At 36.5% G+C, this 23,734-nt stretch overlaps 2 protein-coding genes across 2 annotated transcripts in view; both read left to right on the top strand.

The window, feature by feature from the left end:
* Positions 1-87: 87 nt before the first annotated feature.
* On the top strand, positions 88-2,328 carry LOC144441282 (tripartite motif-containing protein 2-like). The gene has a single exon (XM_078130841.1). It carries the CDS (start codon positions 88-90, stop codon positions 2,326-2,328), a length of 2,241 nt encoding a protein of 746 aa, XP_077986967.1.
* A 3,621-nt stretch (positions 2,329-5,949) lies between these two features.
* The window catches only part of LOC144441145 (E3 ubiquitin-protein ligase UBR4-like), a 76,812-nt gene continuing 59,027 nt past the window's right edge, over positions 5,950-23,734 (top strand). The window contains exons 1-24 of the mRNA XM_078130682.1: positions 5,950-6,065; positions 8,104-8,201; positions 9,110-9,213; positions 9,644-9,767; positions 10,727-10,884; positions 11,443-11,675; positions 12,061-12,307; positions 12,897-13,159; positions 13,629-13,728; positions 14,417-14,557; positions 14,777-14,891; positions 15,930-16,123; positions 16,346-16,431; positions 16,849-16,931; positions 17,459-17,544; positions 17,988-18,213; positions 18,990-19,107; positions 19,457-19,559; positions 20,133-20,274; positions 21,037-21,140; positions 21,937-22,065; positions 22,561-22,755; positions 22,959-23,066; positions 23,540-23,671. Coding sequence (XP_077986808.1) covers positions 5,950-6,065; positions 8,104-8,201; positions 9,110-9,213; positions 9,644-9,767; positions 10,727-10,884; positions 11,443-11,675; positions 12,061-12,307; positions 12,897-13,159; positions 13,629-13,728; positions 14,417-14,557; positions 14,777-14,891; positions 15,930-16,123; positions 16,346-16,431; positions 16,849-16,931; positions 17,459-17,544; positions 17,988-18,213; positions 18,990-19,107; positions 19,457-19,559; positions 20,133-20,274; positions 21,037-21,140; positions 21,937-22,065; positions 22,561-22,755; positions 22,959-23,066; positions 23,540-23,671 — 3,405 coding nt within the window. The remainder of the gene's footprint in view (positions 6,066-8,103; positions 8,202-9,109; positions 9,214-9,643; positions 9,768-10,726; positions 10,885-11,442; positions 11,676-12,060; positions 12,308-12,896; positions 13,160-13,628; positions 13,729-14,416; positions 14,558-14,776; positions 14,892-15,929; positions 16,124-16,345; positions 16,432-16,848; positions 16,932-17,458; positions 17,545-17,987; positions 18,214-18,989; positions 19,108-19,456; positions 19,560-20,132; positions 20,275-21,036; positions 21,141-21,936; positions 22,066-22,560; positions 22,756-22,958; positions 23,067-23,539; positions 23,672-23,734) is intronic.

Below are 23,734 nucleotides of genomic sequence, written 5' to 3'. Positions count from 1 at the left end.
AATACATATTATGGTCACATAGCAACCTCTGTCTCATAAACTATGATTTGTGATTAGCCATAAGACATTATCGATCGAGTTTGCAACATGGCCACTACCCTTACACCACCGGACAAAATCCTGGACAACATAGAGGACGATTTTCTGTCTTGTCCTATCTGCCTGGAGCAGTACAAGAGTCCCAAGACTCTACCCTGTCTTCATACATTCTGTGAACATTGTCTGGTTACACTGGTTAAAAAGAAGAAAGGGGTGTTAACCTGTCCGACCTGTTCTAAACCTTGTCCTCTACCGAATGGAGTGTCTGGCTTGAAAGCAAGCTTCTTTATCAACTCTCTGATGGGCATGTTAGAACGACGACCTAGTGAAGTCTCTAAACATACGATATGTGAAGGTTGTGACGAAAATACAGCATCGCACAGGTGTGTAGATTGTAGGTTGGATTTCTGCTCCTCCTGTACCAAGCCTCACAATAGAGTATCCGCCACAAAAGCCCACAAGGTCATAACCCTAGAAGAATTCAAGCAATCTTCATTATCAAATCGTCCTTTACATAGAAATGTGTTCTGTAGCAAACATCCTGAAAATGTTGTCAAATTCTTCTGCGATACCTGTCAGGAATCTGTCTGTGTAGAATGTACTGTGATCGACCATCGAGCCCCTGAACATAAACACAGATCTCTTCAAGAGGTAGCTGGTGAGTATACAGAGCAACTAAAACAAATGATGGCAAAATTGAAACGTAAAGGTAAAGAAACCAACCTTCGTACACAAGAGGTCAAACAAGGCAAAGAGGAATTGAAGCAGCGATGTCTGGAAGAAAAGAGGAAGGTGAGAATGAAAACAATAGAGAGTATCAGAAAAGCACAGGAAGAAGAGAAGAGATTGATTGGTGAGTTGGATGAACAGTATGACGTCAGAGTAAAGGAAGTAGACATCCAATTAGATGATTTGGAAATGAGTCGTGGACACATTACTGATGCTTTAAGTTGTGTAGAAACACTCATGGAACACGGGAGTCCAGCCCAGCTGGTGTCCACCAAGGAAGAAACTATGCGCCATATCATGAAGTTGATTGGCGTGGAAACCCAGTCACTGAAACCTGAGGTACCGGTAAAGCCTCGAGGAATCTATTCAGATAATTCTCCAGAAATGTCTCAAATGCAGAAGTCACATGATGTATGTGTATCGAAGTGTATAGTCGATAACGTGCCCAGTCAAGTTGTCAAAGGTGACTCGGTTAATCTGGTGATCACAACCAAAGACAGCCAGGGAAGAAATGTAGTTCCTTATCAGAGTGTAACAGCCAAAATAATGACAGCGGGTGGTTCACCGAAAGATGCCAGTGTCACAGATAACAAGAACGGTACACACACAGTGACTTTTACAGGACAAGATATCGGTAAATGTCAAGTCAGTGTTGAAGTTGGAACGCAACCCTTACCTGAATCACCAGTCAGCTTTCCCATTGTCGGAAAACTGTTGCAGACATTAGGTGCTGTGGGGAATGGCAAAGTACAATTCAAGTCCCTCCGCAAAACAGTTATAAACAGATCCGGAGATTTTATCTCAGCTGATGAAGGTAACAACAGAGTCCAGATAATAAACCGAGATGGAAAGCACAAGTCAGACGTCATGTTCAGCAAGTATGCTAAGCCTTTCAAACCAAAAGATGTAGCCGTATCAGCTGATGACAAAGTCTTTACTACTGACACTGGTAATAACCAAGTAGTTGTAACACAGAAAAGTGGAAAAGTAGTGAGGGGCTTTGATTTCAAAGAAGTGAAAAATCCCCGCTGTGTTGCTGTTAGTCCTCTGGACAGTAGTGTCTACGTGACCGACTGGGATGGCGAAGGTGGTAAAACAGATAAAAATGGTCACCATGTTGTAAAATACACACAGGATGGCAAGTTCGTCAAATCCTTCGGGAAACATGGAAAGGGAGACGGCGAATTCCAGGGTCCTAATTTCATTGCAGTCAGCAGTCAAGGAAATGCATTCGTATCAGATTTCAACAATCATCGTGTCCAGGTTTACAACGAAAATTGCGAATTTATGTTCTCGATCGGGCAATATGGTAATGAAGAGGGTCAGATGAAATGCCCGACAGGTGTAGATGTTGACCCTAAAGGCAACGTGTATGTTTGTGAACAGAGGAATAACCGTGTACAGAAATTTGATGACAAAGGTAGCTACATCTGTCGCGTTGACAGATATGAAGATGAGTTGAATTGTCCTCAAGGCCTAACTGTAGTATCCAAAGGGGATTCATGTAACCTTGTTGTTGCCGACTGGGGGAATAGTTGCATTAAAATATTTGCAGTGTAAATCCAGACGCGAACACCCGAGAGTCGATGATAAAGCACAGTCAGGACACTGGTAATAAACGTTGTGCATACAAACACAGGATAAATATTGACAGATCCGTACCGTAGAAGACATTCTCAGCTACTAACGAAATTATAAACTAGACAACAAAACATGTCAAATCTGATGTTCATTTGTGCTGATCCAACACTATGAAAAACAAATCATAAAGAAACCCTTTGTCGTTAGCAGCTCCATATAGACACTGAACAAGCTTTGAAGAGAATTGGAGTAAAATAGAACAGAATAATTGCTTCTAATCTTGCTAGCAAAGATTTCTTTCACAGAAAACAATTATAAATACTAATTTAGATACTGACTTTGCATACTGGTGTCTAATTATGCTTTCAAATTAATCATACAGATAACCATTGACTCAACTTTTACAAATTAAAGCTTTACTAGCAGAGTGTTGTACAACCCATAACACCAAAGTAAAGCGTTATCTGTCTGTACCATAATCATTATTGCTAGCATCCATATCAAGTTTACAAGTATACTGTTCCATTTGCTATTACAACCCATAACACCAAAGTAAAGCGTTATCTGTCTGTACCATAATCATTGATAGCATCCATATCAAGTTTACAAGTATACTCTTCCATTTGCTATTACAACCCATAACACCAAAGTAAAGCGTTATCTGTCTATACCACAATCATTGATAGCATCCATATCAAGTTTACAAGTATAGTGTTCCATTTGCTGAATGAATGTTTTACATTACGAAAGCTATAAATAAATGTAGCACATAGGGAAAGTGCTTTACTTCAGTGTTACTTTTTATATATCCTAACAGGGAGTACACTTTTTCAGCGAGTACACTCTTTCTAATAGAATTACCTGATTTTGATTTGAAAATATTTCGGTATAACCTGACTCTCAAAAGAACTAGATATCCAAGGTATATATATCCAAGACAAATCGAATCTAAAGTGAGCATGCTCAGATGCAAAGGACTATGGGATTATTTGTAGTTACGTTTGTACAGAAAGTTAACCCTCCTACATGGTAGCAGGTTACCAAGACTAGATCATTTGTGGTTAGAGAGCCTTCAGCAAATACACTTGGAAAAGGGCAGAGGGATATGTGTGTTGGGGGTGTTGGGTGTTATATTTTATCCAACAAACCTGGCCCTCCCCTTGTATTTAAATGAAGGCTCCCTTACAACAAAGTGACAGGTTGTTTACAACTGTATAGTGATTATTGTATACCACATTTACCATTATGCATCATTTAATTATATAAAATACATGTATTCAAGATTGCAGGCTTGCAATTTCTATATTGATTACAATTTCAAGAAGATTATCCATATTTAATGTGGAAGTAATTTATGAACTTGTTTGTAAATATCATGACTTAAGTTTAGAAATGACTAATACATGTAATATGTCAGATATATTATTCAGAAGAAAGAGAACAGACGCTACTTTTAATTTGTCCCATGTATTCCATATATATGTTAACTTCTAGTCTTCTAAAAACATAATTAGCGTGTAAAAAGGTCGAAAAGCTCACTGAACCATTGTCTTTAAACTATGGAGAGTCTAATGTCTATGACTAAACCAAAATTGCAATATATATGCAGGTAATTTATAGGTAGAGGTTTACCTAGCCCAACAACGTAATTATTATATATGCAGTGCTCTCCCAGGACGTGTCCCAATACATACTGAACCCTCTTGTAATACTTGAGCACCCTCCATGAAATTAAATACCAGACTTCAATGAAATTAAGTTTTGTTGAGAATTCTATACGGTGAATGAAACGATTTGAACAAACTTCAACCCACTTCAGTTGATGCAAATGCTATAGTCACAAATCCACGGATGGTGCCGCCTGTGTATATCAAACTGGTAACAACAGAGAGTGTTACTGGTCTTTTAACCTCTGGATTGATCTCTTATCAACCTATTGTTAAAATATTGTGTGGCGAACATTGCTTTGTATGCAATCTCCTCAATGTAAACTATATATCAAGTTTGATGTGTTGTAAAACTCGGTTTAAAAATGTTACCGTATATCGTACAAATTAAGGATTGCAAATAAAAAGATTCGAATCAATTTGTCCAGTATCATTTTTTTTTTGTTTTAGAAATAAGCGTTGCAATTTTGTAGATTAAGAAGTTTAGAATATACATCAGAAATTAAATGGTATGCCAATTCTGTCACATGAATGATTTTAAATTGGATATAAAAGTCAATTGACTTACCACGGTTACTCCATTTCATCACAAAATCTATGTAACGTCTATTTGATCATATTACTGCAGCATTATTTGATTGTAATACAAGAAAATACCATAGGCTATATTACATGTCAGTGTTGAACTTTGGCATAGTTGATCCCCCAATACAGCTTGCACGTATAATGCTATGCAATATTATACTAGTATTAATGTACGTGTTGACGATATACATTATTCTTCACATAAAGACGCCCTCCAATATCACCTGCCAAATTGTTATTTTGTTGTTTGTTCTATGATGTTGATAACAGAACTGTCAGCAGTCAGATTAATCGTGTCAAACTTTATCCTAATCTAGTATGCGTGTAACAACAACAAGGTTGAACAAACATAAAACACACAGTACATTTAGCTGTATTTCTTTATGTGTAAACTTTGTCAGAAATGACTGTCAAATTGTGACCTGAACTTTTGATAATATAATGTTAGACTGTCAATAGTCGTCCTGACGTTGTAATATGTCTTTCAACAGTAATTGATAAACGGGAATTAATCAAACACACAGACGCTTGTAGACACCTGTACCCGAGTTAACGCGTTTGTGACGTCATATCCGCCGATCCTTCTCTTATTGGATAACTATACTACTGCAGTAAAATGATCCGCAGAAAACAAGTGTTTTTTTTCTTCAACTTTTTGATAACATTTCAAATTAAACCGATTAAAATACAGCGGTCTCCCTCCAAACCGATTGAATACTTCAGACGCACCCCCCCCCCCACCCTGTCTTTCCATGGATCCACTCATCCGCCTACATGAATTTGTCAAAGCTAAGACTCCAATCTAGGTCCCTAATACACGTAGATGTATACTCGATAATAAGTATTGTGACTTGTGCTGACACTTTAGGGATACAACAAATACATTATTCTTTAAATCGTTGCTTTTGAGACATCTATTGTGATATTGAATTTCTATGAATTTGAACGGCAGTCAACAAAATAGCTGCAATGATTGCAGTGTATATATTTTTTTGTTCTGAGCTTTACATCGTTCCGGAAATTGCACTCAAAAATAACTTTTGAACATAGATTAGATCATGAGGGTTCCATAGTTAATAATGTTAGTGTATTACACTAACGTTATTAACTATACGTATGTATTTATTTCCTGAAACAAGTGTGTTCATAAATATGTGACGATTTCGTCAAATTCTGCGGTCTGTTAGAGTTTAATGTGCCATGTGGCTGCTGCACTAGCACTGTACATGTATAAACGGGAACCCAACTGTGATCATCATTAAAATTGGCAGATGATGTCACTTCATGTCACTTGCAGGATGTCATCTTAACTTGAGGGCGCTGTTCGGTTCATCATAGGCTGGTCAAAATGGCGACGGCCGTGGTGCAGGATTGGCCGTCGATAATAAAACCATTACTAGCAGCTTCGTACACGTCGTTCAAGATCAGCGATATACCAATATTATCACAATCTATCATCAAAAGGTAACTACTTCGATCTGTGCTATATTGGCTGTGTATTTGTCTGAAAAACAACGATGTTTTGTACGCTTTGTCATCGTGATTTTATTTACGTTGCGTTAAGACTGTACGAGCCCAGCCAGGCCCGAATTTCAATAATCACATACATGTATGCATGCCATTGCCTAGGTTATGAAATGGGCTCATTGTTTGTCAGACACTGATGACAAACATAATAGTCCAAACCTGTACGTCCCAGTTTCATATCATCCTACCTCTTTCTGCGTTTGATTTGATACGTGGGAAGGGTCTCAAGGTAGGCTGTGTAGTGAGTTGGAGATTACATGTTGTAACTAACAAGTTCCTATTTCAGTCTAGTATGTTCCGGTGTCAACTGGCTCTACAAAATGGAACATTAACAAATGATTTACATTTTAAAGATACCAGTAACGGATAATCAAATGAAAATATAGCTGTTTTTCAGTTGAAATTTATAACCTATGTGTAAAATTTAAGTAGTCGAGTAGCAGACAGCGCGACACAGGACTATGATGGATTTACATTTCCTGTTCATGACAATTTCAATTTCATCGAATTTGTTTAGTGAAATATTTCATAATACGATTCCATTTTTTGCTACAATTTGTAATTTTTAAATATGAACATGCCAGAAAACATTTAATAAAGGGCCATCATATAATCCCGTGTTCTTATATTTAAATTATAGTGCTGTCTTGTAATCATGAGGAAGGTGTGTGTTTTGTAGCTATAGCAATAGGAGCATTTATTCAAGACGAATATGTTCTATAGTTCTGTTTCTTTCACCCAAATTTGAATTCTTATCTGACTATGGATGTATTAGTGTAAATACATCCATGATCTGACATAGGCCATTAATTATCTTTTTGTCGTATTGGTTATGTCATGGAGGTAGGAACACTGTCCTTCCTACCTCCATGGTTTATGTTTATATTCATATATGTATATGTATTTGTATGTATGTATGTATGTATGTATGTATGTATGTATGTATGTATGTATGTATGTATGTATGTATGTATGTGTGTGTGTGTGTGTGTGTGTGTGTGTGTGTTTGTGTTTGTGTGTTTATATGTATATATGGAAGAACAGTTGTTTCCCCAAGTACGTGGCTCATGTGGCCACCATTTTTTAACCATTGAGATGTAATATTAATAAGGGGAGATCTCCCCTTAAACCTCCATGGTTTGATATAGATATCACCTACATGTACTGTGTTAATGATAGTGGGTCTAGAACCCCAGTCAAATACATTGTGTTTCCTGTTACAACTATCAGTCCCTAACCTAACACTAACCATAGTGTGGGGTCTGTGCACTAACTCCCTAACTTGAATGCCATTGTGTATTTATTGTGTAGTTGGGCTATTGTTTTATCATAGACAATAGAGAGGGATCCCTCTCTATTGTCTATTGTTTTATATTGTACAGTTGGTCTATTGTTCTATATTCTTCCCATTTCCCAATGTACATTCAGTACAAGTGTAGTAAATTTGCTGCGATTCTTGTTAGTTGATTACACTAAAGCCATGGTCTCATTATAAATTTAGTATCGTTTTTTGACTGTAAGATATTTTGTGTTGTTCCACCCTCACCAACCTGCTCTAGCTTAGTCTGAAAGGTCCAGTCATCAATCCACTTATATAACCACTCACTACCAAATGAAAGGGATTGACTGTTGTGTGAGCGTGCCCTGTCATGGCGTACCTTCCATGCTATGTTGAATTTGGATATTGTCTCTTGAAGCATGGAGGTGTAAGGGGAGAGAAGGAACATCATGCACTCCCAGGACAGGGAAGACTATTAAAATGTAATATCCTATTAAATTGGAATAGTTGGGTGATAGTCACACAAATATGATAAGTATGAGTGTGGTATGAGTGACCTTCCATCCACAGCCAACTGGGAAATTATGTGTCTGGCATCAAACTACGAAAGTACAATCAAGTACTGTTAGTTAGGAGTGTCTGACATCTACCATGCAGTATATTCAGTAACTTATCACTTTTTCTGTCTTGATTCAGTGAACAAGAAATCTTGGAACATGAAGACCAGTTTGAGTGTTTCTATTCAGCATTTGTGGCACTGTCAACGCACTATATTAGTGCTCATGCTGCAGAAAGTAAGTAGAGAAATACATACATGTATTTTATAGGGTTAGCCATATTTCAATATCATTCCTCATTAATGTTCTTCATTCAGCCAAGGAAAATATGAGTGACCTAAGAGGCCTTGTCACTACTCATCTAGCAACTCATAGTGACAAACCCCTTGATCACTAGTATTTTCCTTGGCTGAACAAAACAAAAATATTTGGAAAAATATAATATACTTTTGCAAGCATACCTTATGAAATATTAGGCAAAATAATGGCAATTTGGACAGTTTTGACTCATAGTTTGAGCACCTGAGAACCAGTGATGTAGACGCAGGTTGTCGTGATGTAGAACAACCAGGATATATTAATCCGTATTTTCTGTTCAAAGACAGTAACTTGGCTTGTACGTGGAACTTATGATGTACATGTAGAAGCCTCTTGTCAGGACATAGAATGCAATAAAGTCCATTTTGTTTGACTGTAATAGGTGTTGTATCTTAGCAAATGGTGAATTCCTCTTAACTAGATACAAATATATGTATTTGTTTACTTGTCATATATGTGTATACATATGATACAATATCTGATATTGCATCAGCCCAAAAATTATTCAATTCTTGGACTTATATTCAAGCCTAATGTTTAATGACCATTGGTGATGACACATAAACACACACACACACACACACACACACACACACACACACACACACACACACACATACATACATACATACATACATACATACATACATACATACATACATACATGTACATATACATGCCTACACACACACGCACACACACACACACACACACACACACACTCACACATACACACACACACATATGCATGCTCACACACACACAGTCCAGAGGGTGAAGATTTGACATTTTGTGATAACGTTTAAATTTTGATGTATTTGTTACAGTACCAAAGTCAAGTATCAATACAGTCACAGCAGCATGTAAAGTGTTGATGAACTTTTGTCTAAGGAGGTTGTTGAAACATGATGATTATTGCGCTGTTACACTGGTAAGTCACTGGTTTATTGTGCTGTTACACTGGTAAGTCACTAGTTTATTGTGCTGTTACACTGGTAAGTCACTAGTTTATTGTGCTGTTACACTGGTAAGTCACTAGTTTATTGTGCTGTTACACTGGTAAGTCACTCATTGTAATCAAGTTTTTCTCTACTTTAGGTACTCTGTAGTTTAATAATGATGTATTTTTTTACACGAGGTGTATGTTGCAAGACTGTCTCTCACCTCCATAAACAATATAGAGATAACTAGAACATGAGGAGAGAAAGAAAGAAAGAAAGTGTACCAGTTCCAGTTTGATTGGTTTCCTGAATTATAACATGAGATGTTTTTTTTATCATTAGTCCCCTTTAATCGAGGGCACTGTCTGTTGTTTAACTTCATCTAAGGCACTGTCTATATATATATTTTAATGTTGACAGAATAACATGATGTTGATGGTGGAAGGACTGTGCAAGGGAAATGGGGCATTACTCAAACCAGATGTGGTCACTTTCACTGCAGTGATGAAATCATCAAAAATGCCTATGCTACCTTGGTCAGATAGTAAGTATGATATAGTGTTGGTGTTTGGAAGTATTTTTCTAGTGGATATTATAGCTAATACAAACTATATATGTCTACTAGTGTTCGATCTCTTGGAACAAAAGAACAAAGGTAGTGTCCAGCCCTGTTGTTAATCCTGAGTGCCTTCCATGTAGAATCAAAATCATACTCAATAATACTTCAGTTTTTGCAAAAAATGATATCATAACAGTGATTTTGCTAAGGTGTGGGAATCCTGGTAGCAGACAGGGGTAAATTTGGTAAAACTGGCATAGTTCTCATACATTGTAATATAATTTTGGTGGGGAACCACAGTACAATTACTGGGGAACTCGAGTATTTTTTACCTACTTACCATCCTTAGCAAAAACACTGGTAGGAAACCACAGTAAAATTACTGGGGAACTCAGGTAAGTTTACCTACTTAGCACCCTTAGAAAAAAAATACTGCATACATGTAGCAACCCGAAGACCCCAAATACTATCTTCCTTGTCTTAACTTATGAGTACAGTCCCTGAGCCTTCTTGTCAAATCTTGCCAGGCAGAAAACTGTTTAATTATGTATTCATATATTATGTATACATTTAGAATAGAATGAAACCCATTTGTGGTCAATAAAGGTTGGCAGTGAAACAGAGAGTGAACTTCTTTGGGAACTTGATTAGGGTGGTAAACAGTTTGGAAAAGGGACTATGGGAAGGAATGGTTAAGTGGGATAGGGAAACGATGGAGAGGATGTCCAGGATGTACTGGTGTGATGTCATCAAGGAAGTAACCAAATTGAGGCTAAAAGGTCTCACTCAGAACTATGACACTAAACTGAACTTTTAGATATGGTTTTGTTAGGAGGATCAGCAATAATTGAAAGCTGTCAACAAAATATGACTGACTAGCTGACTGATATTGCCTACTTTTGATTTGACAGATATACTAATATGTTTTTGTATGGTTTTTGCAGCCAAAGAGAAACTACCACTGACAAAAGAAGTGGAGACACCTGGTGGCTTTCCTTCAGATTTCTTTCAACAGCTGACATCAGCATTTACTGAAGTCAGTCCAAGTTATGACAGTCTTGTATCGACTAAGAGGAGAGCTGACAGTGACGACATCACAAAGGTAAGAAACAAAGATAGTGTTCACAGAGGCGACCTGACAGCATTGACATAGGCTCACAGAATTTTTATCAGGCTTTTAGCATGAATTTAACACTCACCATCATATGCAAGTGTTGTAGGACTTCATTAGTTTTATCAGGACTTTTATGTATGTTTATCTTACAAGTTTAACTGTATAGGGATTTATTTTTATTTCATTTCCCAATACGTTTAATTTTTAATTGTTATTGTTCAGTGCTTTTGAATATGTTTTATAATAGCAAGGGTGCTATAGAAAATAAGTAAATGTTAAATGTTATATGCCAAATATGGTATTCTTCCTAGGAATTACTATAGAGTTGTGTGGAATATATATAACACTGGATAATTATCTAAATTCATTCATGTTTCTTATCAGGGAACCAATAAATCAGAACTTCTTGAAAAAAAACGGCTAAGGTGCAAAACTAGACCAAGAATGACAAGCTTGTTTTTGGCTGCTGTATTAGCTTTAGTTAGCTGTAACTTGCGTGGTGTAATCTTCAGATTCACTTAGAGTGTATGTGTGTTTTATCCACAGAAATTGATTGATTTTGAGAGCAGTAAACTTGATTCCAGTGTTGATATCAAGTCTTACTTTGCTGCTAGAAATGTTGACAATTTACATAATCTGGGAGGTGCTGACGCAGTGCTGGAAATCTGCCTGAATTTACCCTATCTATTGAGATATGTGAACAGATACCAAGAAGCTTTGTCTGGTAAATTCTTTATCATGCCAAGCAATGTGAGTGATGCCATTGCTGCTAGAAACAGGTTAGTATATTTTCTTACATTATTGTTGTTGTTTTTGTTATTATTTTTCTGTAATTTCAAGCCATCAAAAAGTCCCATAAAGAAAAAAAGGAAAACAATTTTTTTAGGAACATCTACATAAAAAACACAATAGTTTTTCAAAAACTAGAAAGTAGCTGCCTGAGTCAGTGTAACTACAAGTTAAATCGATGTTGCCCTTAATAATGCACCTCCTAAATGTAAACAGCAACTTACTGTGAAGTGATGTAAAATGCAAAATATTCTTCGTTTCAGTCATTACCGGTGCTGATTGCACCTCTCGTTTTATTTTAATACATGTACTACTATATACATGTTTCCAGAAGTTGAAAACGTTCTAACCACAGGTACTATATTAAATTTTCAGTTTCCAGTCACTGATGAATGACATCAATATAGTGTCTCATGCCCTCTCACTACCTATCCTGGAACCTTTGACCCCATCTCGTCTAGCTGACCTTGTTACCATAGCAATGAGCTGTCTCTATGCTGGTGTTACCGTGGCAACATGTAATACCATTTTGAACATAGCCAGCAGTGCACAGATGAGAGGAGGTTCAACATCCAAAGATGAAGACCATGAAATGTATGCTGTCAATATTGTACAGAAAAGTGTAAGTTTTTAACTGAATTCTGATGATTCTGTCAATTTAATGCACACATTTATCTAATTGGCAACAGTTCAAATTGTTGGGTTCTGACAAAGGCATGAAATATCAGTATGTCTATCCGTCAAGTTTAGAGTGACATGTTTGTTTTGATTTAATATCTGAATCAAGATTGCATTTTAATATGCACAAAAATAAATAAAACTGTGCATTGTGATAGATAAATATATGCAGGAAAAGACAGTGGTATAGTGTACTTGCCATGCATGCATTTGTAATCAAGTTAAAAGCCCATGATTCCTTCCCAGGTTTTCATATTAGTGCCGTCACATCTGGAGAGCCATTAAGATAAGATGAGATCATTAATTTGTTCAGGACAAGTTCTTTGTGCAACTGCCTAATTTCTACCTTACCCAACATGGGTAGTTAGGGTGTCTGTACATGTACAATAAGACCCCCTAACACAAACTAAAATTGTATTGCTGATGTTGAGTGCTCCATCATCATACTACAAGTGTCCAGAATAAGAAAATGTGAGTATATAATTTTACCTTCTCATGAGATAATCATAGTATTGTTTTCACTTCTACTGTAGCTGGCAGTGTTCAACACAGTAGCCAGTGCTATACAGAACTCCACCAGGGCTGGAGGACAGAATCTACAGAACTTCAACATGCTGGGAGCATGGTGTATACTGATTGGTTTACAAGCTATACTCGGTCTCAATGCTAGTAACATTGCTGACAAAGGAACTAGCACTAAAGACAAAGACAAAGACTCGTCATCTCCCAAGTCTAAGGAGTCTACTGGAACTAAGAGTAAAGAACATACACAGACTAGACCAAGCTCTGCTAAAGGGTAAGGAACTAGGCACTTTTGATTACTGTTATGTTGCTTAAGTTGATGAGATTCTTCAAATTTTGTGTTCATATGTAAGTTGTCATTTTCCCTTTATGAGATAGTCACATGTGTGGAGATGCTGCAAAAGTATTGGATAGGCACTGTTTTGGAAAACTGAATATTTAGTGTGAACCTGATAGAAAGAAAAAATATTATTACGATTATTTTTAAAAAATGCACAACATACATGTATGTCATGAAAACAAAATCACTCAGGGAAGTGGTGCTAATCTAGTTATTATGTGGTGTGTCATGAAGTCACGTGATGTTTAAGTAAATTATGGCAGATTAGATTTTAACAGTGAATTCTTGCTCATGATTTCATCAAAGTTTCGTTATGCTTAGTCTTCATTTGTTTCATTTCTTTGGTTTAGGATTTCTACAAATAACAAAATCATCAAAATGAATTTTTGTCTTAATTCTTCAGACTTCAAGGCTTTGGAGTACTAACAGTTGCATTATCAGACCATGCTGTCAAGCTATTGACTGTACTGTTAGAAGACCTACATGTTGAAGGAATATCAAAGGTGAGAGGTCACGATGTGTAGTCACAGACTGACAGGAAAGTGACAGCCAAAGAAATTATCAGTAAACGTACAGCCACAAGCTGACCATAAGCTTCTTCTGTTATTCACAAATGATTGGAATCAATCACTTGTTCTCTACACACACTTTACAACCAGTGACAAGCAAACATATACAAGTGGAACTTGTTACCAACAGGAAAAGTAAATAAATGAATTGGATTAATAACACTTGGTACAGCATGTTGGAACAGCAGAGACTTGTATTACATTTCGTGGTTTGATAAGAACAGTTTTATGTTTACATCAAACACCAGGGAAACTTGAAACATGTTTGTGAGTGTGGGCTATTATGTAAAGAGGCCATAAATCTGTTATCAAACCATGAATTGGTAATACAAGTCTCTGTGTTTCCAACATGCTGTGCAAAGTGTTATTACCGGTAATCCAATTCATAATATTGTCACTGGTTGTATATGTTCAAACATGTTTATGGTGATATAGGGTTGCATAACCCAGTGTTTGTGAGTGAGAGGAATTTCTAATAAAAATTACGTTGTCCTGTACACCAGCTGTGATTGTACAAACAAGCCTGGCAAAAATCAAGGGATTTAGATTTGAGTGATGATTTAAATAAACTGAACATTGTATGTAAAGTGTTAAAAACTGTTCTGTTTATTTTACATTACAGACTGCCTCCAGTTTGGATATTAGTCCCGCAGATTTGAACATCATGCCAAACTACACTGCATGGCAAAGAGTTCAAAGAATTATTGACGGTGTACAACTCACCAATCTACTTCTCTGTCTTTTCACAGTGTCTTATAAAAAGGTCAGTTTCCTTAGTATGGTCTAATGCCTTCAAGATTATAAATTATATTGCATGATGAAACTATTTATTGCCGATTTGAGATTTTTTGAAAGCTTATGCCTGGTGAATATGAACTTTTTTATATAAACTCTGCAAACTGTTTTAGTTAACACATTAGTTATCATGTTGTGTTCCTGTAAACTTAGACTGATTTTAATACTTTTATTTTCATCCACACAGGCCTGCTCATTGAAGAGACAAAAGAAAGTGACATTACCATCAGAAAGTGGTAGTGAATCAGACTCTAATACTTACTATGAAGAAGACTTCAGCAGTTCAGAAGAGTCTTCAGATGGTACGTACATTCCTATATTGTACCCCTTTCCTGACACTACCAATGGAAATGCCTATTGTCTTCTACAAATAAGATTGATCCATTTTGGTACTAGAGGGAGTTAAGGTTGTCAGTCATTACTTTCACTCTGGCCATTTCAGTAAGATGTGGAACTAATATTTGGGTACAAAAAGATTCTGAAAACTCAAAAACAAGCATCTCAGTTACCAAGCTTCTTTGTACATATTCAAAAAGTGTTATCATGCTGTATCAGTGTTGATTCGGTCCTAAATAAGTGCTTATATGTACAAGTATTATGTATGTATATTTGTACTCTGACTTTAGTTGACAATGCAGCCTGACTGTGCCAATTTAATTTGCCAACACACTTGTCAGTTACAGACTCATGATGTGAAGTCATGATGCCTGAATGGTTACAGTGCATGGCCTGAAATCTGCAGGTTGTGGGTTTGAGCCTCATTGCTGCCATTTGATTCTGAATCTTTAGTCCTTAGACAACATTTGAACCACCATTGTGCCTTAGTCAACCCAGCTGTATAATAGGGAACTTGCAGTCCACACTTAGCATGCTCAGACATAAAAGACTATGGGATTTTCTTTGGTTATTGTAATACCTAATCTGGAGCTACCAATAAAATAAACCTCCCACAATAGTCAGGGTAACTATGAATTGATCATTCGTGGTTGCAAACAATGTACCAGTATTGTTTACAATACAATTTCATTAGTATTATTATCACATTTCCCAAAATGCAACATTCAACGTGGTGGGTTTGCAAGTTCCCTATTAGGGGACCTAGTAGGATAGAGGTCTCAATGTGAATGCTTTAATTCTATGTGTCTACAGAGACTGCAATGGATTGCATTCTCTCTAGGGAGTTGTGGAAGTTTAAAGGGCCACAGTGCCAATATAGATCCATGCCAGAGGAAATAATTGTAAAACAATTTGAGCACAGTGTTGGAAAGCAACTTACATGTATATAAAACCAAGATTATTATTATATTATAATATTACAAATGTATACTGTTTCTGTACAGATGACGACAGTGAACCAATCTTAGGACAGTGGTTTGAAGAGGCCTTGTCACCGGAATCAGACTCCTCTAGTGCACCTCCTCCTCCCCCTCGCCCCCCTCCATTGCATGACCTAAGTGATAATGATGGGAATTCACCACCAACTGGACTCAATGAGGGTGTCACTGTTGTACCTGACAAGAAAGAACCTGATGGGGTAAGTATTTATGCTAATTACACAAATGAATATTCATATATTTAAGTTTATGCTAATTAGACATGGTTATTCATGTATTCATGCTAATGATGTATAATTAATTCAGATTCTTGGTAGGCCTTAAGTCGTGCAATGTATACAAAGCATATAAAAAATTGATTAATACATATCATTCATGACTGTTCATATTAATAACTATATTCTGTTTTATTCCCATAACAGTTTATCCACCTTGCCTGTGAGATTCTACGATTCCTGACTGTTCACATGTTTAATTCCAACAACCAACTAGTCAGTAGTTACATGAGGTAAGTCGAAAATATCACGTGTTCAATGTTTATAAATACCCCTTGTCTCTTTTGGTCGTAGAGTATCAGTGTATCAAAACTAAATATTTGTGTTTACTGTTAGTCACCATTGGATATTTGACATTGACAGCCTATAACATCTAACAGCTTGTGGTATAAGCTGTCTGTCATTTGATCTACCAAGCTGATGATTATTTTTGGTCAGCCTGTCTGTAACACCCAAGTACAGCCTTTCTATTATATGCTACAATTGTTGACAACTCTGTGTCACTTTACTGTGTTGAATAAATACACTATATACATGTAACTTTTGTATCTATCAAGCTTGTACATGTCAGCATACACTACAACTGATATCAACTGTTGTCATCACTATTTTATGAACCATGCATTATTTATCACTGTTGTAACTTATAGGAAATCATTCAGTGAACAGCATATGGTAGGACTGGCCACAGTGATCAAGGATTTGGACAGAGAAATGACCAAACTTGATGATGGTAAGAAGCATTGTGTATTGATTTGTTCAATGATGCACTACGAAAAACACCCTACTCCTCTCAGAACAGTGCAGTTGTATGCCCTCTAACTTACTAAATCTGATGCACCACTGATTCACAACTGTTTCTTGCGAACCACCAAAGTTTGGTGTTCCCCTTTCTTTTACTGTGTTGTGATTCACAAGCAGCATATCATCTAGGTCATTTGATGCACACCTCACACACAGGAAGTACTTGTGATCAACCAAAGTTTGGTGTTCCCCAATCCCTTACTATGTTGTGACTGACACGAAAACTCAGTTCTTATCAACTTTCATTTTGAGCCACAACAACAAATTATGTCTTTCATTAGAAGACGTAACTGCTGGAAAGTTAGTTCTGTTCCCTTATTTGAATGCTTGTAGTATTTCACATTTTTTGTCTAGAATATATTCAAGTGATATATCAACTGATCTGAAACAGTGAGGCATAAACCAACTCTGTGTCAAAGTTTTCTAATATAATGTGTGATGTTGTTTTCTTTTCAGTGAAAATCTATGAAGACTTTTCCATGGCATTATCCCATTTCAATCATCGTTTGTTGTCATCCGGTACATTATCTGATGATCTACAGGTATGTCTTATCTCTACGGAAAAAGCAGACTTATTGAATCTTCATACAATGTAAAACTTCTGAGGACTAGGGGCTATAGTTACATTCTTACTGTTGAAGTTTGTTTTTGGCTAAACTCTCTAGCAGAGCATCACTACAAAGTTGCTACAAGAATATAGGTGTTTCAAAACTCAATTGGTCCATGTACTATGATTTTGTGTCTTTCACACTCTTATTTCATCAGAAATGAAAAATGTGTAAATAGATAGTAACCAAAGTATTAAACTGTTTTTATGTCCACAGTGATTCAGTACTATATAAGAATTAGACTGACTAATAGTCAAAGTCCTTTAAACAGCAACATTTCTAGTGGTGAAAGTATATAGATTTACAACATGTGGTCATATTTTGATCTAGCCCTCCCTGATTATATTTCACCATATTTTGTTTTACATTTTTTCCAGGATGCTTTGTTGACACAGTTAGGAATAAGCCCCATGGCTGAGGGACCATGGCAACTCAACATTTACCCAAGATGCCTTGCAGTTCTTGCTCACATCCTGTTGCTCCGACAGAAGAAAAACATGGGCAAGAAACTAGACACTAAGGCTTGTATCAGTATCTGGGAGAGGTTGATTGACACTCTCAAAGATAGAGCACTAGAAAAAGTGCCCCTGACAGAATTTGACGGTAAATCATTATTAATGTAATGATCTTGTGGCTTGTTGACAAACGTTAGACTCATATACAGACAGTAAGCGGGACTTTTGAATACATGAATTGCAGATAAGACACTTTATTACATATATACCAATGATTACTTGAACCTCTGAGTCTGTGCTCACATACTTGTACTCATAGTGTTTTCACCGGCAGTGCAATACAAAAACCATTACTGCATACTTGCATTTAAATGATATGCAAATAATGCCACGATCATTCATTCCACATAAAACTCTGTGATTGCACTGTATAACTTTAAGGAAAATTTTAATTTGTTGTTTCAGGTAAACAAATGTAATAATAATAAAACCCCATGGCTCATTAGTGCCACTTTGGATACACAAGGGTATTTGCACTCAGGCTTGCATTGTTTTCTGTTCCACTTTCACTCACCACACTCGTGAAAATACAAAACCAGAGAACACTGCAAGTACTCATGCAAATATCTTGAGTATGCCAAATTCGTACTCTCATGTCAAGGGGTTGTGTCATATTAATGATGATATTACTTCCTACTAACATTATGTTTCTCTCTAAGTGTCGTACAATAGACCAAGATCGCAACAGGTGCTTTGTATAGATGGACGTAGAGTATGAGCAGCCTGGGTTATTAGTTAACTCTTGAGGGCGCTATTTTCATTAGGGGCTCATTCGGCTATCATAGTATGAGTATTTGTTTATGTAAGGCCCGATCTGTCTGTAGAACACACCTATAAGTTATTTTCATTCTGTTTTCTTTGTAGATATCAATGTGGAACATTTACAGTTGATGCTGTTTATATTTCAAAACTTTACAAACAAGACTAAAAGAAACATGGTTTTGAGAGTGACCCATGCAATGATGGAAATATCACAAATGAGGTAAGATAAATTTAGATACAAAAACCGTGATTTTTATGACTGTATAATATCCATTGTTTGCTTTGCAGTCTTTTAATCCTGTTTTGCTCAATTTGTAGTTTATAACCCCCCCCCCCCCCCCAGTAGAGAGAGAGTTAGGAAACAAAATAGAGTAATTGTAAGCCAATAGCCCCTCAAAATACAATGTTATATACATGTAGAGGGAATATTGAAAAGCAATTGCAGCATCATCCACTTTGATTAGTCAATGGTTTAACAATCAGAGAGATATGATAAGTTGAAAACTATAAACTTTATTAATAGATGTGTGTATAAAGTGGCATAATTCTATGCTTTGTTTCTGTTTTAGTTCTCTAGATGAGGTACCACCCCTGGCACTAAGTAGACTGGTCCTGATCTTTGAGTATTTCCTCCATCACTATTCAGTACCGCCTGGACCATTATTTGAACAGGTAAGATTCAGAGCAAAGAATAATAAATGCTCATTACTGATCAAAATAGAGTTTAAAAAAATCACTTACAGTTGTTTTTGCAGACTCTTCATCCATTTCAACATTGTGTACATGAGGAGTGTTGTAGCTAATTGTAAAAGTTGGCAATCAAATCAGAAAAGTATGTGATAGTATTTATGATCGAGACCCATGGAGTGTACTCTAATAATGATTATTTACTGAAAACTTCAAACTGTGACAAATAGTGAAATAGAAGGAGTTACAAAGTCAGAGAAAACTAAGGACTATCAGTAACACAGAAATGTATGTATTGCATTAAACTCTTGTTCCAAACACAAACTTAAAATTGTTTGCGTGCAATTTTCAACTGCGTACTTGATTAAGACTGAAGTATGTAGTCGAAAATTTCAGGTAACAAATTTCAAAGTTTGCGCTTGGAATAAATGTTAATAGGATTACCAAGAGAGATGAATTTTCATTTTAAGAGCACAGACACCTTCTTGATTCTACTTTATGTTTGCAAGTTTGATATAAGAAATTAATGTTTAATAATTGATCTATTTGTAAACTTAGGTCCAGTGGAATGTCTTCACATTACACTCAGTAAGTCTGTCATCAGTCACACAGCAAGACGGTGGCAGTCCATCACTTTGTAAATTATACCATCCATGTAAAGTGGTAGAAGACAACTATAGGAAGCTGTTATCAGCTGAAGGTATTTACACTAAGTTTTCATTTCATGTTGTACTATGCATCTATCTTTTTGATCTGAGAGTACAAAATATAGGCATTAAAATTTGAAATGTTATTCACGAGTAATCCAACTCTTGGGGTTGGTTCCAGATTCTAAATTAGTTTTACTGATCCAAAGAAAAGCCCTGTAAGATGCACATATATTTCTTCTTTGAATAGAACCATATAGATATATAAATTCAGATTATACCTAGCACTATGGGCCTTGGTCTGTGTACTGTAAAGTTCCATCACAGAATATGGAAGGATTACTTTTCAGCAGAATTTTTTTTTTTAAATGTTGAATTGATATATGAATAGTCAACATATTTTTCTTGTTCATGATTCAAATATTTCAAGATATACCAGTTAGCAGCCATCTTGTAAAAGGGTGGCCATATTGGAATTTTAACATTTAATATTTGTAGTCATGCAACACAGAGGATGTACTCTTGTGACCTCAGGTCACATATTACTTCATATTCTTGTTTGATACATCTCCACCAGCAATACAATGTCTGAGGTTCGACTGAGAACATTGATTTTACTGAGATTTCCGTTATCAGTACACAAAAATAAAGTGTTCTTACCACTTGTAATGTTTTATCTCGCAGTAAACAATTATGCCACAAGTTAGTGTTATAAAAATTACTACTGTACACAACACAACACAACACAACACAACACAACATCACAACAGACATCCATGCCATTTATTTATACAATATATTAATCTATCTAACAGGATGTGGTTCATGCCAGTCGTCATGGCGATCTCTGAAGCCAAGGTTCTACCACATAACGCCATCTGACCTTCGGAACACATCTCCTCCAAAGATTGACCAAGAAGTAAGTTCATATTAGGACATTTTTTTCACCCCTCTACTTACTGGACTTTTTTCCATGTACTATCTGGTTGGAATCTCACCCTAGGCTTAGAAATATTACCGCAACACATATGGGGTTTAAAATCCTTAATACAATATACTACAACATGCAGGAAAGTAGGATTGGTAAATTGATTGTATTTTTGGTGTTTTACACACAGTAAACTTTTAGCAACAATGGCAGGAACGTATCAGATATACCTGAGATGATCGTGTAATGATTAGTAATATAGGACTTGTGATGTGAATTGAATGATAATAAAGGAAATCCCACAATGACAAATTACTCAGTCTAACATGGCACCAGCATCCTGAGTGTAGACTTGAAGTATAGAATGTGCAACTTTATGTAGGGGGGGGGGGGGGGGGGGAGGGTGACCCTCAGCAAATTGATGGTACAGAATGTGCAACTCTGTGTAGGGGCAAGTTGATAGGACAGGATGTGCAACATTATGTGTAGGGGGAAATGTCCTTCAGCAAGTTGATGGTACAGAATGTGCAACTTTATATAGGGGGAAATGTCCCTCAGCAAGTTGATGGGCATCTTGAATTATCAAGGTATTGTGACTATGATGTTTATCTCTTTGTCTAATGCATTGAAGGCTTGTTACTGTTGTATCAACTCCAGCAAAAAAAAAATCATGATTGGTGTGTGCATTATTATCACAATAATGAAAAATACAAAATTGACTGAGAAGATTTGTACCAGTGTCCTGGCTTTCCAATTAAACTAACAATATTATTTGTCTGCTTTCCAGGTTTGTAAAGTTCTGTTTGATAAGACCTTTGACTACTATGAGTTCTACTCTGCAGTCATCAATCTGTTGTCAGCTGGATCCCAGTGTGATGTCAAATCTAGACAAGAAGACAAACAAATGGGCTTACTGGTAAGTTTTATTGACTAATCTAGAGGCTATCCATGGCTTTGAATCTTTCTCTACATCTAGAGGAATGAGAAGTCTTGGAACCAAAAGTTGTTCATGCAAATGAGTAAACCTCATCTGTTGGAATAACATAAAGAGTGTGTTATGTAGTGTCCTGACATGATAAATGTACCATATATAGACAATATGTAGTTACCCACTATAAACCTGCCTTGTTATCAAACAGAATTCTGTGATTGATAACACAATGCATGATATTAGTTGCAGTGTGGGTCACTTTGTTCAAATTTGAAATTTCATCTCAGGAACTTGTTCCTCTAGACATATGGAAGGGTTCAAAGCCACAGATAGCCTCTAGACTAATATAAACATCATGACCAATAATTTCTCTTTTTATTGAACTCAAAAGTTTTCAGTTGTGTTGGATGACTTTTGCATAGACCATTCCAAGGAGTCATTAATCTCTAATTTCTCTTTGTCTTTATTTTCTATCTTAAGGATGCCTGTGCAATCCAGTACCATCACGTTGTGTGTTGGCGTCTCCTTGGTAACCTACCACCATCCATTGCTTATCTCAAATTACTGGAGAGTCAGACTGGGGTGACAGAAAGACCTCTAACTCAGAGTGAAATCCTGCATACTCTCAGATGGGCACCAAAACTTGGAAATAACACCTTTGCACCATGGATCAAGGTATGAAGTCACCGTGTCATGCAATTTAACAATATATTTTCAATCTATCTGTTTATCTGAACACATTTTGGACTGAAGCAACATGTAGGCAAAGTAATGTTGGAGTCATGTATAAACTCAGCTTGTGCCACATTAAGTATGGCCACCCTCATAATATTTGAGAGGAATGTTGACATTTATGTGCTGATATTTGTATGTTACAGGAATGCCTATGTCAACAGAGAATGTCTAAAACACTGGTGGATAAGTTGGTATCTTATGTCAACAAACACTGTAACACTGTCAAATATGACGTACAATTGACACATCAGGTAAGAAGTGGCTTTAACTTAGAAAATAGGGTTTGTCATGCTGTGGAATTAAGATATTTTGCCTTGTCTACAGTTCAATGTCAAGGTGAACAAATGCAAAAATCTGGTTTTACAGTTACCGTGTAGAGACCCTAACTTAACACCAATTACCAAAACTGTTGATCAGCTTGGTAGATCAAATGATTTAGATAGGCTATACTGCCACCTAGTGGTCAGCTGTAACTATGGAATTTGTCATTCTGATGAGAATTATCAACCAAGACAGATCAAAAGCTCAAACCTTTAACTGCTTGTATGACCCTCTACATATGGTCCAACTAACTTAAGGTCATGTCCAGTGTAAGGGCTAACTACACTGATGATATAGCCCCAAACATAATATGAATTGTATACCCCACCACATATGGTCCACCAAACTGCATGTCATGCCCAATGTAAGGTTCTAACTGATACCTGTAAATTTATTCTGACAGCTGTCAGAGTCTGCATACACTGATGATGTGATATCACAAGACAAGTTACCCAGTCTACACCATATCTACATGTTGGATGCTGTACTTGCCAAGGTTCAGGTAGCACTGGATGATAGCTTTACAAAGTCTACGGTAAGTAGAATCAGACAGTCTACTTCAAAGTAAAACACGCCCTCTTGTGGCAGCTATGATATC

Source organism: Glandiceps talaboti, chromosome 10, assembly GCF_964340395.1.
Source record: "Glandiceps talaboti chromosome 10, keGlaTala1.1, whole genome shotgun sequence".
In the NCBI taxonomy this organism is placed as follows: domain Eukaryota; kingdom Metazoa; phylum Hemichordata; class Enteropneusta; family Spengelidae; genus Glandiceps; species Glandiceps talaboti.
The sequence above is the reverse complement of the archived record's forward strand: the minus strand, read 5'-3'. Positions and strand labels throughout refer to the sequence as shown.

What these genes read in the sequence shown, in the direction of transcription:
- LOC144441282 (XM_078130841.1), top strand. Translation starts at nt 88, where the DNA reads ATGGCCACTACCCTTACACCACCGGACAAAATCCTGGACAACATAGAG.